The sequence below is a fragment of the Prionailurus viverrinus genome, chromosome D2 (genome assembly GCF_022837055.1).
Source record: "Prionailurus viverrinus isolate Anna chromosome D2, UM_Priviv_1.0, whole genome shotgun sequence".
Taxonomy (NCBI): domain Eukaryota; kingdom Metazoa; phylum Chordata; class Mammalia; order Carnivora; family Felidae; genus Prionailurus; species Prionailurus viverrinus.
The window spans coordinates 40,311,859-40,329,105 of NC_062571.1; the positions used below are offsets into that span (position 1 = coordinate 40,311,859).

The 17,247-nt window shown below is 43.5% G+C and overlaps 1 protein-coding gene across 4 annotated transcripts; it reads right to left on the reverse strand.

The window, feature by feature from the left end:
• Positions 1-337: 337 nt before the first annotated feature.
• DYDC1 (DPY30 domain containing 1) lies at positions 338-17,174 on the reverse strand. 4 transcript variants are annotated; one of them, XM_047825470.1, is made up of 8 exons: positions 17,038-17,174; positions 14,700-14,794; positions 13,960-14,122; positions 13,198-13,299; positions 6,916-7,008; positions 4,735-4,791; positions 3,976-4,080; positions 338-1,300 (listed from the first exon to the last, which is right to left on the reverse strand). In XM_047825470.1, exons 3-8 carry the CDS (start codon positions 14,104-14,106, stop codon positions 1,271-1,273), a joined length of 534 nt encoding a protein of 177 aa, XP_047681426.1. In that variant the 5' UTR covers positions 14,107-14,122; positions 14,700-14,794; positions 17,038-17,174; the 3' UTR covers positions 338-1,270. The 4 variants fall into 4 exon arrangements, with proteins under 4 accessions (XP_047681426.1, XP_047681425.1, XP_047681427.1 ...); XM_047825469.1 differs by lacking the exon at positions 17,038-17,174 and adding an exon at positions 16,813-17,000; XM_047825471.1 differs by lacking the exon at positions 14,700-14,794 and having other exon boundaries at positions 17,038-17,144.
• Between the last annotated feature and the right edge of the window lie 73 nt (positions 17,175-17,247).

The window sequence follows — 17,247 nt, forward strand, 5'->3', positions numbered from 1 at the left end:
CGAGATCGTGACCTGGCTGAAGTCGGACGCTTAACCGACTGCGCCACCCAGGCACCCCTAGCATTTCTTTTTAATGAAACCAGGGCTTTCCCCATTATTTTCCCCCCTTTCTCTCTTCCCATTTAAGCAACTAGGCTGTTCTGTTCTCATTGCCTCAGGAAAGATATATGAGGACCAAAAGCAGATCTTTTAAATTTTTAATTAATTTATTTTTTATATAATTGTTTTAATGTTTATTTATATTTGAGAGAGAGAGACAGAGTGCAAGGGGGGGCCGGCAGAGAGAGGCTGAAGCAGGCTCCAGGCTCTGAGCTGTCTGCACAGAGTCCGACACTGGGGCTTGAACTCACAAACCATGAGATCATGACCTGAGCCGAAGTCGGATGCTTAACTTACTGAGCCACCAGGGAGCCCCTAAAATCTTATTTAAGAATCCTCTTCCTGGCATTTATGTTTCCATGCCTATACCCTTCCTTAAATAACAGAAAGGATTCATAATAAAGACTTAGATTTGGAAGAATTTTAAAAAAGAAGCAAAGTTCTCCCTAAAGTTCAAGGTTGGGTGTGAAACTTCCAAGGGGCCAGGAGAGCAGTCAGGGCCCATGGACCACCCAGCACCCATCCAAGGAAGCCCCCTGCATGGCCTGTGTCCAGCGAGAGCGTCTCTCCAACAGTATCACCAGGATATCTGCCCACACTGGTTGATCCAGAAGAAATGTTGGGTCTTGGTACCCCAGAACTTGGCATCCTTCCCCATCCAGCCCTATCAGTAAGCATGGATTAATGGTCCTACAAAGTATCACTGCCGAGCAAACTGGAGAAATCCTCACAGTCCACTTCCAGGGGGGAGCTCAGATCTAAGGCATGTCGAACACTCCCAAGTCCTGCACAGTGGCAGCCCCTTTCACTCTTCACAGACCGTAGCCTTCACCTCGGGCAATCTTGTTCTCAGGCGCGCGTGCGCACACACACACACACACACACACACACACACACACAGTCTTTTCAGCTCATCTCCCATTTGCGCCTTCCGGTTGCTTGGGCAAACTCTCTCTCTTGCTCTCTGAGGAATCCTACAAACAACCAGTTGCATCGGAGAATCCAAAACAACCTGTTAAGGCTACCCTTGAAAGCCCATTTATAAAGCTGTCTTTAGAGAAAAAAGAAAAAAAGCAGAGTTCAGGTTTGGAGGAAAAAAATACAGTTGGGAACCTCATGTTTTGAAACTTGAAACAAGCAGAAAAATGCATTGCTCTTGGGTTGGTTGATCTTACAAATCTTGATCAATGTTTAATGCAACCTAAAAGCAGAATAAAAAGTAAATATACTTTAATACAGTCAGAATTGTGGAAAGGTACAAGCCAAAGAAATCAGAGTTGGGGTCAATTCTATGTGACTATGTAAATGAAGCTTTTCGATAGTTTTCGAACTAGTTCAAGTAAGATCCAAACTCAGCATGATAACAATGGTGTTCTCAAGCACAGTGTTTATCAACCCATCCTTTCTTCTCCTTCTCTTGCTCCCCTCCCCCCTTTCTTACTGTTATCCCTACCATTCTTGTAGGGGTCCTCCTCCTGTGTCCACCCCTTAAATGATGGAATGTGTAATGGATGTGCCTGAGCCTCGTCCTGCACATTCTGCACGTTCTCCTAGGTACCCGACTCCCTCTCCTAGCTTCACCTAGCTCGTATGCCAATGACTGCTATGTCCCTATCTCCTGCCTGGACATCTCTCTTGTCCTCTGAACCTGTACTGCACGTCAACTGGTCTTTGGCCACTTACATCTGCGTATCTCAGGGTCACCTGAGACTCAACATGTCCACAACGGAAGCCATCATTTTCACAAAACCTACTTCCTCTTCTTACGTTCCTCACCTCAACAAGTGGCTAAGCTCTGAGTCCGGTTGGTTGCCCATGGCAGAAACCTGGGCATCACCTCAACTTTCTTCTGTCCCTTATCCTCCCAGCCAATATCAAATCCACTGGGTTCTCCCCATCTCTGCTGTCTACACCCTGATCCTAGCCCTGGTCATCTTGCATCTGGATAATTATAAAACCTCCTAAGTGGTCTCTCTTTTCCACGCGTGCCCACTCAAATCCTCTCTCTCCCCTCTAAAGCCACAGCTCCCGTCCTCACATAAACCCTTTCAGTGAATCCCACTGCACTTGCCATACAGAGCACAGTGTGATGTGGCCATTAGCCACTTCTCCAGCTTGGAGTTGCACCATCTCCAAGCTCCGCACAACCCAGCCAGCGTCTGAGCTGGGCCATTCCGTTCCGTGGGAATGTCTTGCTCTCCCTGTCTGCTGGGCTGAGCTCAGACTAACCCCTTAAGTTTCATCTCCTCAGGAAGACTCATCCAGGCTAGGTCTGTCCTCTTAGGTGCCCTTGGCCCACGCCGCACCCCCCACCCCTGCCCCGAGGGCAGGAGCCCCATCTGTTCTGTGCATTTGTCTTCGCTACCTCCCTGCGTGGTCCCAAAACACAGCAGACATTTAATGGAACATCTCTACTAACTGATTAGCACCAAGCCCTTCCAGTTCCCCCTTGTAAATAGGCCACCGATGCCATCTCTCTCTCGATTACTGCATTAGCCTCCTAATGGGTGTCCTCACCTCTCTCTCTCCATCCTCCCCTCCATGCTGCTGCCAGAGAGCTTTTCTAAAATGCAGTGCTGATAGCATCAGCCTCCATTGCCTTTAGGATAAAATCTACGGCATCTGGGCACAAATTACCAGGCCTTTCACAGCCTGGTTCCTGTTCCCTCCCCTGCGTGGTCTCTCCTCCTCCCTGCCTCACACCCCCAACTCTCCCCTGTCAGGTCTCTAGCTGTATTGTACTCTCGTATCCTCCCCCTCGCACCCCCAGCAATCAGTCACCAACTTCCTTCAGGAAGCCTTCCCTGATAGGGCTCCTCCACTGGGCTGGCTGTCCCATTTTGTCAGTGTGCTTGGTTAGGTCACTAAATACATCCTCTGCCAGGACAGTCCTGGTCTATACCCGCAGGACTGGCTTAGATTAATAGCTCCCTTGTTCATTGTCAAAGCCTATTGCTCTGGGCAATAAACCACTTGTTCCCTCTAACAATGACTATCAATTGCTTATCCAATCGCCTATTTCCCCCCTAGACAAGGTAAAAAAAAGAAAAAAAAAAACTGTTTTATTCACAACATCAGGCACAATGCCTGGTACCTAGAAAACACCATGTGTTTATTAAACAAGCATGTGTACTTATATACTGTAAAAGCATGCACTTTCATTAGGATATTTATTTCATTCTAGTGTTTGCTCCTGAGAAACAATAAGCTGGCCCCCAACATTTAACTTAAAGATTATGTATTTCACCAGATGATTTTATTTATTTATTTTTTTTAAATTTTTTTTTTTCAATGTTTATTTATTTTTGGGACAGAGAGAGACAGAGCATGAACGGGGGAGGGGCAGAGAGAGAGGGAGACACAGAATCGGAAACAGGCTCCAGGCTCTGAGCCGTCAGCCCAGAGCCCGACTCGGGGCTCGAACTCACGGACCGCGAGATCGTGACCTGGCTGAAGTCGGACGCTTAACCAACTGCGCCACCCAGGCGCCCCTCACCAGATGATTTTAAATATATATCTTGAAGAGATTTTGAAATTTTCAAAACCTAACTCCAAAATATATACACATCACCCTCTGCATATGGCACATCATGACCTCAGCTCCAGCTTCCAGCTACTTTCCCATCAGTGCTGACACATTTGCAAGGAGCCAGACCTGCGCCCAGCCTGCCCCTGGTGGCCAGCAGCACAGGTCCACAAAAGGGCAGAAGGCCGATTGGGAATATGGTCAGCACTCGGGGAACTGGTTTCTTTCTATGACAGTAAGGGCCCATTTGCCATCCAACCCAGGCCTCACAGGCACTAGGCTTTCCCAGAGTAAAACAAAGCAAACAAACAAATCTGTTTTTCACAAAACACTTTCTTAAGGATACTTACATCAGATAGCATTGGCTCATCAAGTTCTTCCACTCTGCTCAGGTTAGGTGCCCCGTATCGATCGCTAATTTCAGCTAGCGTTTTGCCTGAGTCTGGTGTTATATCCTACAATCATTAAAATTCATTTCTAATATTAGATGAGTTCAAAACGAATATGTTAATTTTCTTTGATTTTGGTAGGAGATTTCTGAATTACAACATCCAAATTCAGTGTCATTAATTAATGGAATGAACCAACACCTGTTAATGGAGAGAGAATTCTAGAGATAAATGCTAAAACTTACTTAAATTTAAGAAATTTAATTTAATACAGAAAATTAACATGTATCATTGGAAGTAAACATATGGTCAATAAATATCTCACGACATTCTGGTTTTTAAAAATGGGTGATGGGCGTTGAGGAGGGCACTTGTTGGGATGAGCACTGGGTGTTGTATGTAAGACATAAATCATGGGAATCTACCCCCAAAACCAAGAGCACACTGCACACACTGTATGTTAGCCAATTTGACAATAAATTAGATTAAAAAAAAATAAAAAATACAAACGCAAACCAAAAGTCCAATTTTTATCCATTTTGAGATTTTGCTCTAAAGAACACTGTACTTGTGAACTGTTGTTACTAGAACACATACTTGGACTATCAAGTTTGATAATTTCCTTATTAAAAAGTTTAGCTCCTAATGCATCAAAGTTAAGCTTTGCCCCCCAGGACACTCATTCATTTCACATGACACAGAATAATGTTTCCTTCTCACCTCTGAATGTGAACTATCTTCACTCGTAGGTATGTTTTCTATATTCATTCCCATCTCCTACAATATATAAAAATGAAGAAAAATATTTGAATATACTTTCCATTTTGATTCCATGTTTAATGTTCAAGAAGGTTTATTTTTACATAGTGCTATGATCAGTTTAACAGCAAACATGTCATCACTTTTAAAAGGGTGACCTGAATACATTTAGTACAAAACTGCAGCTCACAGTCTCATTTAACACTTGACACTAATAGAAAACCACGTTTTATTTATAATTGAACACGACTCTTTAAAAAATGAAATGATCTGAGACATCAAACCGAAAGCCAAATTATTAGTCAGGGTGACAAGTGACAAAACAAAAACTTTCCTTCCATTTGACATCACTGAATCCTCACCAGAGAGAAAGGGGATATACGTCCCCATGTATTTAAAAATTTTTTTTTAACGTTTATTTATTTTTGAGACAGAGAGAGACAGAGCATGAACGGGGGAGGGGAAACAGGCTCCAGGGCTCTGAGCTGTCAGCACAGAGCCCGATGCGGGGCTTGAACTCACGGACCGCGAGATCATGACCTGAGCTGAAGTCCGCCGCTCAACCGACTGAGCCACCCAGGCGCCCCAACGTCCCCATGTATTTATGTGTGTGTGCACATGCATGTATATCCACGTGCCCTCCAACATTCAGACTGAGATAACATCAGCATCTGTGTTTTTGTTAACTACGTGTGTTTTCAGACTATGTATAGGGTTTTGAATTTATCTTTTTTGTTTGTGTTTTATCTTAGTATTTTATTTTTTTAAGTAGGCTCCATGCCCAACACATAGCCCAATGAGGAGCTTGAACTCACAGCCCTGAGAGCTGAGATCAAGTGCCTGACACTTAACTGACTAAGCCACCAGGTGCCCCTTAATTTATCTTTTTAAGAATCTCATTTTTGATTTTAATCCATTCTTCCACCTTTCAAAAAAGTGCTCTAAATAATGATGCTCTCATCTAAGCCATGAATAGACATATTCAATGAAACCTACTTCTATTTTTCATTTTAATTGTGGAATAAATCGAGGCTGGTTATAAACATAGAATATAAAATATCCAGTTGAAAGGTATAACTCAGTCCTTCAGAAGTTTGGTCTATGTGACACACACATTTTGGATCCCAGGGAACATTGGCCAAACTAGAGGTCTGACATTATACAGACAGTCAATGGAAACAGACTCTTTTTTTTAATTATTTTTTTAATGTTTTTATTTGTTTTTGAGACAGAGACAGAGCGTGAGCAGGGGAGGGGCAGAGAGAGAGGGAGACACAGAATCCCAAGCAGGCTCCAGGCTCCGAGCTGTAAGAACAGAGCCCGACGCGGGGCTGGAACTCACGAACTGTGAGATCATGACCTGAGCTGAAGTCAGACGCCCAACCAACTGAGCCACCCAGACGCCCCGAAACAGATTTTTTAGCATAAGTCCCTGCGTAATTGAATGAAAGACATGAAACAGCCATATAAAAATATTTTGAAATGTAAAAATATTGTTGATAGCACATCTAACACGAGGAAGAAATATGCGACTGTCTCAGAGATCAGAACGCCCTCAACGTTACAAAGAACTTAACCTTCAACATCAGCTACCATAGTCAAGGACCACTGTGCCTTGACTAAAATGTTGCTAACATCCCCAAGAGAGAACTCTACTGCTCACAAAGCAGTTTCACATATACGGTCTTGGCTGATCCTCGCGACAAACCAGTAAGATAGTGCTAGTGATAGCTTGTTATTCTTATTTTTCAAAAAGGCAAAAGGAGGGGCGCCTGGGTGGCACAGTCGGTTAAGCGTCCGACTTCAGCCAGGTCACGATCTCGCGGTCCGGGAGTTCGAGCCCCGCGTCGGGCTCTGGGCTGATGGCTCAGAGCCTGGAGCCTGCTTCCGATTCTGTGTCTCCCTCTCTCTCTGCCCCTCCCCCGTTCATGCTCTGTCTCTCTCTGTCCCAAAAATAAATAAAAAAACGTTGAAAAAAAAGAAAAAAGGCAAAAGGAGACTAACAAGGTTATAAGACTTGTGTCAGTCACACAGCTAATGTGTAGCACGTCTATGAATCCCACGTTATAACAGCTGGAAGAAACAGTTTGAGGGTTCTAAGAGGTTTCAAATAAAGCGGGCAGGTATAAAACTTCAAATTACCTTCTCTAATTGTTCTTGAGCTCTGTGTAGTTCTTCTACTCTTTGTCTCTCTTTTTCTTGCATTTCCAACTCCAGCTGGAGTGCCAGCTGTTGCTGAATATTCAGAAATAAATAAGTCATGTTAAAGTCAGATCAATTGCCAGGAATTAACTCTAATCACTCTGAAATGTCCCAGGATAATTAAGTTTATACCTACGTAAATTTCAGACGCTTACGAGAATAAATGATCACAGCCGCCTAATACTTTAGCTTTTACAAATATTTCCTGAAGTCTAACATAAAAAAGGAAGCTTCCTTAATTGCTAATTTGCAGAAAAGAACAATCTGCACAAAATCATGTTATTTTCTCTGTTCTTCTTAGAGCAACAAATGAGATTGTCGTACTTTTTTTCAGATAAAATCTCTTCATCCATAGATAGGTCTTCAAATAGCCAAACCTTGGTTACAGAAGAGTGGATGAGAAAACCTTAAGTATGTTATCTGAAACCACAGATAATCAACAGCATATTTGGTTCCAACTCAACAGACATGCCACACTAGAATAGGGGTCAGCAAACTAAATTCTGTGGGCCACATCTGAACCCAGTCCTGTATTGTACAGTCCATGAGCTAAGAAAGGTTTTACAGTTTTAAATGGCTGAAAAATACTGAAAGAATAATATTTCGCAACACATGGAAATTACAGAAAATTCAAGTTTCGGTGCCTATAAACAAAAGTTTTGTTGAAACACTGCCAGGTTCATTTGCTTACTTATTGTCTGTGACTGGTTTTGCAGAACGGCGGTTGGGTAGTTGCAACAGGGACCATAGGTGGTACTCCCATCATTTTCTGCTCTGCTCAGCACACTACAAATCACAGTCATGCCATTTTATCTCAACAGTTCTTGGAGTGGCATGGTATCACCACACCATGACATTTTTTAAAACAGTGCACACCCATCATGTCAAAACAAGAAAAGATGTGGATTTGGAATGTTGCTCTCTGAAGATACAGTGGAGAGTGGATTATTTTATTACCAAATTAAATGGCAAAGTATGGTGTTTACGAAGCAATGATACTTTATTAAAAGAATGCAATACTCGGAATGCAAGCTGGTGCAGCCACTCTGGAAAACAGTATGGAGGTTCCTCAAAAAACTAAAAATAGAACTACCCTACAACCCAGCAATTGCACTACTAGGCATTTATCCAAGGGATACAGGTGTGCTGTTTCGAAGGGACATGTGCACCCCCATGTTTATAGCAGCACTATCAACAATAGCCAAAGTATGGAAGGAGCCCAAATGTCCATCAATGAATGAATGGATAAAGAAGATGTGGTATATCTATAGAATGGAGTACTACTCGGCAATCAAAAAGAATGAAATCTTGCCATCTGCGACTATGTGGATGGAACTGGAGGGTATCATGCTAAGTGAAATTAGTCAGTCAGAGAAAGACAAAAATCATATGACTTCACTCACATGAGGACTTTAAGAGACAGAACAGATGAACATAAGGGAAGGGAAGCAAAAATAATATAAAAGCAGGGAGGGGACAAAGCATAAGAGACTCATAAATATGGAGAATAAACAGAGGGTTACTGGAAAGTGTGTGGGAGGGGGGATGGGCTAAATGGGTAAGGGGCACTAAGGAATCTACTCCTGAAGTCATTGTTGCACTGTATGCTAACTAATTTGGATGTAAATTTTAAAAAGTAAAATAAAAGGGCACATTTTGTAAAAAAAAAAAAAAAAAAAAAGAATGCAATACTACCAGACTAAGCACATGTCATCACAATATTCTTAGCCCACATGAAAACAAAGGTCAGAAGTATTAGAAAATTTAAGCAGAATTACTTCATCACAAGATTTCTTCACAAAAATTAAAAATAGAAATGAGACTGCAATGGAAGCAAGTTCCCAAGTGGTTCCTTTGTTAGCGAAGCAGACGCTCACTTACCAATGATGATTTAATGACGTGTTTTGATTTCAGTGTCCTGGGGGCAGGGGGTGGGGTGGGGGGGGGTACTTACATTAAGATTTTGGTGAAACAGTTGCTCAAAGAGTTGATGGCTTTGGGAGCAACATCAACAGGCAATTAAAAACAAGGCGAATTATTTTGAGCGATTTTCCTTGGCTCCTGATGGGTAGACTAATGTTCCCAACACTGCTCAGGGGTTACTGTTTACTGGAATCAAGGCTGAGGGTTTTTGTTTTGTTTTGTTTTGTTTTGTTTTGTTTTGTTTTTTGCAGAGAGAGACAGGGGAGAGGGAGAGAGAGAATCTTCAGCAGGCTCCATGCTCAGCGCAGAGCCTGACTCAGGCTTGATCCCAAGACCCTGGGATCACGACCCGAGCTGGAACCAAGAGTAAGACGCTCAACCGACTGAGCCACCCAGGGGCCCCAGGGCTGAGTCTAAAGTGACTGAAAGATCAGCCTCTATGAACAGTCTTCATGGGACAACTACAGGCAAGAATATTTTCGAAGAAGTCGAGAAACATTAATTCAGTACAACCAGCAGCGAAACCTGCTAAGATGTGTTACAACCAATGGTGAACGGAAAGAGGCTTAGTTGGACACGTTTACCAAGCTTGTGAAAACACAGCGCGGAGAGCCTATGAGTCGTGGCCGTATTGCCCACCAGCAGGTGCTCTGCAGGAAGCGTCACGTGCTCTTGAGCCAGCGGGACCAGCAGCACCTTTCCTTCACCCTTACGAGCGTGCCCATCATCAGTTCTGTGAATTTGTGTCAGGAACAGAAACCGAATAAATCTAGGCTTGCCCTACACACAGCAGTTCCACGGCTTCACCGTGAAGCCGAAATTTGAATTTTCTATACTGGCCATGTATCATGAAATGAAAACATGGTAACAGTTTAGTGTGAATTTTGGGGCTCAGGACCAAGATTGAAATTTTTCTGAATGAGAAGAATCATGTTCAGTCACTATTATCAAACCGTAAATGGCTTTGGAAATAAGCTTTTGCTACAGACCTAATAATGTTTTTAAATCAATTCAAAGTAAACATACAAGGTGAAACAGCACTAATATGTAAAAATTTAGCCCTGCCGGACAGACATTTCAACAACACCTAATGTTTGAATCACCATGTCAAGCTGCCTCATTCACTTCCCATGCAGGCAAAATCTAAAACAAGAAACTAGACCCCCATCCCCACACAAATCTGCAGCAGGTATATTTCCCAATCTCAAACTATAGATCCAGAGTTTTGTTGGGTTTTTTTTTTTTTTGGCCTTGATTTAAGTGCAAATTAAATTTCCAGATCCCCAAATCCATTTAACTGTGTGATTGAGAAGCTTTTACCAACCTTCAACTGGAAGTGATTAATCTACAAGGTAATGACATGCCAAAAGGCAAAACAAGATAAAAATCTAACAGAATTCTACAAATGCATTCCAGGAGATAAATATGGTCAAAATTATATGCACATGGACTGATAATCAGTATTTGGCAGGAAGCATCTCTAAGCTATTTTCAAAGATGGAATACTAAAATCTCATTACAGATCAGCATTCACAGATAAATATTTTCAATCAATTTCGATGATAAGGAACATTAACTCTGAACTCCAACTAAGTGAAATATTATCTTTAAAAAATAATTTAAGTCTTCCAAGTAGTAAGCCGGATTCCAAAAAGAAAGTTATATTTTGCAGTCAATTTTATTTTTTTTTATTTTATTTCATTGACACAACATTTGTGGAAATTTGTTCTCTCTTGCTATGTCTACATAATACTCCATAATACATACATATCCCATTAAGAGCACTTTAAAAATTTTTTTAACATTTATTTATTTTTGAGACAGAAACAGAGCATGAACGGGAGAGGGTCAGAGAGAGAGAGAGAGACACAGAATCTGAAACAGGCTCCAGGCCCTGAGCTGTCAGCACAGAGCCCGACGCGGGGCTCGAACTCACGGACTGCGAGATCATGACTTGAGCCAAAGTCGGACGCCTAACCAACTGAGCCACCCAGGCGCCCCAAGAGCACTTTAAAGCTATGCTTTTAAAACACATCTTTTAAAAATAATACATTTTGACAAATAAAGAGATAATAAACAGGAGTTAATATTTATTTACGAAAGGTCGTTGAAGGGAATTTCTTGGTAATTTTGTATCATGCACACTAGGATAAAAGTGATGGGGTAGGTAGCCAAAGTGCAAGAACACATCACTCAATCCACTTGCAGATATTCGCAGAGGAAGTGAGATAACTAATCTCTCAACAACAATGCAAAATGTACTTGGCAAATACCAACCACATTGGTCATCAGAACCAGTGTAACATTTTCGGGAAAATTTCAAAACCTAATTCCCTTCTTCACACATGAGTAAAACCATTAGAAAAGGTATTCAAAAAACAAAACAAACAAACAGACAGACCAGCTTTTATACCTCCTCAGTAAGCTCTTAAGTAGAAAATGGCAGTAAAAATACTTCCCAGTTCACAAGGGTCCAGGGTTTACTGGAGAGTGCTTAAAAATCAGTAGCACTAACTGTGAGAGCAGGGAAGTTACCAGAGTCCCGAAGCCCAAGCTCACTTGATCCAATGGACTCCGAGCGCCTCTATGTTTCTTTGCATCTCAGTCTCACTCTCTCCCAAGCTCTTCTCTGGTGCTCCCTCCTCCCGACCCACGTGCCCCTTTTCCTCGTCTCATCTATTTCTGCCCACCAAGCTATTTCTTTAGCTGGTCATAAAATCTTCTGGAGACTATTACTGTTATCTTCCATTCCCCATACAATGCTCAGGGTTCAATGCACAGTGGATCACTTCACGCTGGTCAACAGGATACCGCGAGAGGAGTGCTTGATTTCTAGTATTGCCAACTTGGATCTAAGTAAGACAAAGTGGATGAGTCAACGAACGTTAAGTGCCTCTACATTTGTGACGTAGCTGCCTTGGGGAAGGAGAACTGCTGAGAGGTTCTCCTTATTCTGATAGAAGGGGGCAGACACTGGCTGTAGAAGCTGAAGAACAAGGGCAGCTTCTCGAAAGTTGGGGCAACTACAGCAGACACTCACCCATTTGGATGATCGTTTGACATCCAACTCAATGCTTTGCCACCTCCTGATAGGAATTAGCCAAATGACTAGATAAAAAGGAGATTGGGAAGCAGTAAAGTTTTCAATAGCCATATCTGTCTAAGGTGCCTAGAATGTTCTACCCAAGTATCAGGCATGAGAGTTTAGGCAGAGAAACTGTTTGCCATGTCTATACTCTCCTTCTTATCCACACACCCAAATCACGGGCTTCTTTCCCTTTCGCAAATGTGTAGCTGTGACTCGAGACTCTAGAGTTAAGTACTACGTGGTAGAATGGTAGGGATGACCTAAATTTAGTTCAGAGGCTCTTCATAAATTAAATCGGTCCAGAAGCCACCCTGGAACTTTCCCTATCTTGTTTACACTCCAGGACTCATCCCTTAAACCATTCTCTTACCAACATCTTCAGCTCCCTAAACCCGTTACCCCAAACCTACTTCAGTCAAGGGGTCTGCCCCTTCCACATCTTCACTCAAATATCTGGCCTAAGTGGAGAAAACCCATAATCATAAAACCAAACCAACTAGCAACATTATAAACGCCTGGTCTCTAACTCTAACAGGGTACTCCATGCCACCAAGCAATGCTAAGTTTCCTGGTCAACTCTAACATCCTCCAAAGCCACCATTTCAAACCCTCACCGCTCTTCCCACACCTCCCACTTCATCGCCCCATTCTTGGAAGATGATCATGGTCTCTACTTCATAAAGAAGAAAGAGTCATTCAGAAACTGCTTTCAACTTTGTGCCACAAAACCTATACACCCACGTGTACCCAGACTATCCTCTCCCCATTTCTTAACATCAACCACTCCCTTCCCCTCTGCTCCTAAAAAAAACCCAGCCTCCCTCCTTGAAAATCTCCTTGAAAGCATTACCTTCACTCACCGTCTCCCCCGTTATCGTCCCCCCTCCCCAACACACTGCTCCTATCAAGGTCACCAGTGGCCTTGAATGAGCACTTCACAGTCTTGCTCTCGCTCAACCAGCAACTGACTCCTCGGGTCTCACTGAGACGCTCTCTCCCCTTGGCTTCCATGAGAACACACTCCCTGGGTTTCCTCCTACCCCAGCTGCTGCTGCTTCTCTAGCAAAGAAGGCGTAACACAGAAACATGAAGATAGAAGAAAGCCATTCCTAACTGACTAGCGATGGGGAGTTTTTTGCCATTTGGGTCGCACCACTCTGAGGCTGGCCCCACTAATTCCAGTCACCCCTGAACCCCCATGCTTGTCTCACCTGCTGAATCAGGAGCTCCTCTGCTTTGAGCCTCTCCATCATTTCCTGCTCTATCAAAGCCAGTTCTCTCTCACGCTCCAGGCTGGCCATTTCCTTCTGTCTCTAGCAGTGTTCAAAAATAATATCAAGTGACTAAGTGGAGATAAAACAATTTGTGAAAACAATCTTGAAAGCATGTTAATCACCAACAATGGGGAAAGGGTAAGGAAATTTTACTTCACCCGTGTGGAAAATGTGTAACATTTTGGGGAAATGTGTGTTTTACTTGAACAAAGAGCATAAAATTAAAATTATACAGTGGGTATGTTCACGATTATGTAAAAAGAAAAACTACAAATGTATAGAAAATGTATAGAAAAAAGACTAGAAGAAAGAGGTCTTCTCTGGGTATTTTTTTATGTTTTTGATATTGTCCAAGTTTTTCTATAATAAACATGCTATTTTTATAAACAGAAAGAAAGAACACTTGAACTTTTTAAAAAAGCAAATCAGACCAATTATTTGACTCTTCTACTGTTTTTTAATGCTTATTTATTTATTTTGAGACACAGCACATGCAAGTGTGCATGTGAGCAGGAGCAGGAGAGGGGCAGAGAGAGAGAGGAAGAGAGAGAATCCCAAGCAGGCTCCACGCTGTCAGCTCAGAGCCCACCAGACGCAGGGCTAGATCTCAGGAATCATGAGATCGTGACCTAGTTGGACGCTCAACCAACTGGGGCATCCCTCACTCTTCTAATTTTCTACAAGAAGGTCCCCACTTACCAGCTGCTCCATGGTCACATTTTCCTTGTATTTGTAAATCCACAATGCTAAATATTCTATTGGATCCACTGGGCGAATTCTCGCCACTTCTGCAAGACCTTGAGTTAGACACGTCCCAAGGCACTTTTGAAGATATGTCGACTCCATTTCTCACCCCTAACCTCTGAAAGGTAAATGTTTTTGCATTAATGCAGGAAATGTTCAGTAAGGCACAATGAAAGTAGAAAGTAGAGTCTGGCGAGGCCAACAAAGCATTACATCCTGTCACCAGTCGTGGGCGCACACCCCCCCCCCCCCCCCCCCGGTCAGGGATGACACAAAAAAGCTGGCTCCGGGGAAACTTCTCACAGTTTCCAAAAAAGGCTCCACAGATGTCACTACGACTAACACTAAGACACGCTTTCAAAATCCTGAAGGGCTTTCGAGTCCAGGAGTCAGAGAAGAGCAACAAACAAAACCCCCAACCAGCAAAAGGAAGGAAATAATAAAGATTAAAGCAGAAATAAATGATACAGAAACTAAACAACAACAAAACAATGACAAAAAAAGAAAAAGGGTTACTGTCGTTGGGAGCTGACTATACGCCAAGCAATGCATGTGTCACTTAATCCTCACAACATGGGTAAAAAATCGTTATTATTTATCCCCACTGTGTGGATGAGGAAGCCCAGACACAAGGAGCGTAAGTCCATATGGTGGAGATGGGATTCATACCCAAATCTTCATTCCAGAGCCATTACCTTCATGACTAAGATGTTCCTCCCAAGCCATGGGGGTCCGTTTTAGAAAACATCACAATACTCCACCTCAAGAGACCACAGAAGTCCATGAATCTCTAAGGACAAAGAATAAAAAGAATTCAACCTTCAAAAGATAGCATAAGAGGCTCCTCATGCTTTGGCCCCAATTTCTTTGCCCGCTCACCTCCAGACATCTCCTCTGCCACCAGCACATCCTGGGATCTGACTATACTGAACATTCTGCCATGCTGCCAGTCACACCTTGCACACTTCAGTCTCCAGGACTGTTGTGCATAATGATTCCTCACCATCTCCCAGCCTGGGAAATGTCTCTCCTCACCCGCATGATGTAGGTCATCTCTCATTCCCTGAGCCCTCCCAAGCACCGTAAAGAAATTCTTCCTTCTCCAAGCAACTCACACAGCACCTGTCATACAACCTGAGAATCATCTGTGTACGCGCATGGCCATCCTCCCTCTAGAAGACAAACTCCTCCAGCTCCTCAAGGAGTGTGTTTTAATCACAGGGCAGACACGCTGGTTTCCCATGGAGGCAAGTGAACGAGTTTCTCCATTCTCCCAATAATGTCCCAGTCTATTCAGTTATGAAGATGGACAGGAATAATCTTAGACCAGATTTAATTTTTTTTGAGAGAGAGACAGAGCATGAGCAGGGGAGGGAGAGAGGGAGACACCGAATTGGAAGCAGGCTCCAGGCTCTGAGCTATAAGTACAGAGCCCGATGCATACAGAACCCACGAACCGTGAGATCATGACCTGAGCCGAAGTCAGATGCATAACCGACTGAGCCACCCAGGTGCCCCAATCTTAGACCAGATTTAAAAGAGAGAAGAGAGAGAGAGAAAGAGAAGGAATGAAGGAAGAAGGAAGGAAGGAAGGAAGGAAGGAAGGAAGGAAAGAAGGAAGGAACAAGGGAAAGAAAGAAATGTAGCAACAACTGCATCTCAGGTGCTTTGAAAAAACTAATCACCCTCAAATTACCCTCACGGCGTCCAGTCTCTTCTGAGAATCTAATGAGATATAATCGTTGTTCAACAAATATATACTGTGTGCCTATATGTCAGACATGAGCAATTATAGAGCAGAGAATGCTAGCATGTCTGATCCTGTCCCTGGACAGATGCACCTAACATTCCGCCTAAAATTTCAGAAACAACAACCTCCTGAGGTTCATCCATAAGCCCCACCTCTTCTCTCTCATTTGATGGTGGTGAGCGTACAAAATGGTATAGTCCCCATGGAGAGGAATTTAGCAATATCTAGAGAATTAAACAGATATTTACCCTTTGAACTATCAGTCTCACTTCTGGGGATCCTATCTTGCAAAAATATGGAGTGATGATACATACACATAGTTATTTTGCACCGTTATTTAGAATAGTCAAACTGCAACTGTATCCAAAACTTCTTCATTAAGGGACTGACGAAATACAGCAACACAATGAATTACTGTGCATATAAAAGACACGAGGAAGGTCTCTAAAATAGGGAGTGACCTCCAGGACACTGGGAGAAAAAAAAAAGCAAGGTGCAAAAACTGTATATAGTATGTTTTGCATTAACAACAGCAGTGGAGAAAGGAATGTGTATATGCGTACATAAGTGCAGCCATAAAAACTTAAACTCTAAAAACTGGCACAAATGAGCCTAATTCCCTATCGAGCTGGCATGGGTGTCTTAACCATACAGAGAGAATGACAGTATTACAGATAGTTTGAGACACGGTATCTTCACTGTGCTTCTTCCGTGGGATATACTCTAAGGACAAAAATAATTACATTGACAGGTCAATGTCATCTGAAGTGGAGTAACACAAAACAGGCAACAGATTCCTGAAAATACATGGGAAAGGGACCATGTCCCCAAGGAAGAAACCTCTGGCCTAAGAGCGGCTCCCAATGGAGGGTCAGTCTCGGATCTATGGGCATGGCTTAGCAGAACCCAGGTAACATCTGCTACCTCGCTTGGCATGTTTCCTGTCCACGAAATGACAATACCCATACACAGGTTCTTGCAAGGAATGTTACTTATCATAAACACCAACGGGCGCATCGGCGCAATAGAAGAAAGCTCTTTCCCACAGAAACAGCTACCTCAAGCCCGTAGAAGTCGTCACAAGAAGTACAAAGAAGTCCTTTTGCCCATGCTTAGGAGAAAGCCGGCCGGCCTAGTGAGAAAGGACGGGCCCGGGTAGAGTTTCCAGTCCTCTCCACCCGGCGGCGCAGTGCCGCCAGCGGGGTTGAGGGGGAGGGGAGGGAAAGTAAGAGGCGGAGGAGGAGGCGGTAGCAACGGCGGCCGCCCCCAGGCGCTGCACTAACCTCGCTCTGCTGGGGGAGCCCAGGCGTCGCCTGAGCCCCACACCACTCACAAGGTCCAACGGCCCGAACCACCGCGCGCGCGGGACCCCAGCCAAGCGCCAGCAACAGGTCTGGGCGGCGCCCGCGCGCTCAAAGTCTCTAGGCATCTCCCGTCGCTAGGCAACGAGCGCGCGCCTCGGGACGCGAGAAGGCGCGCTGCCGCGGGGAAGG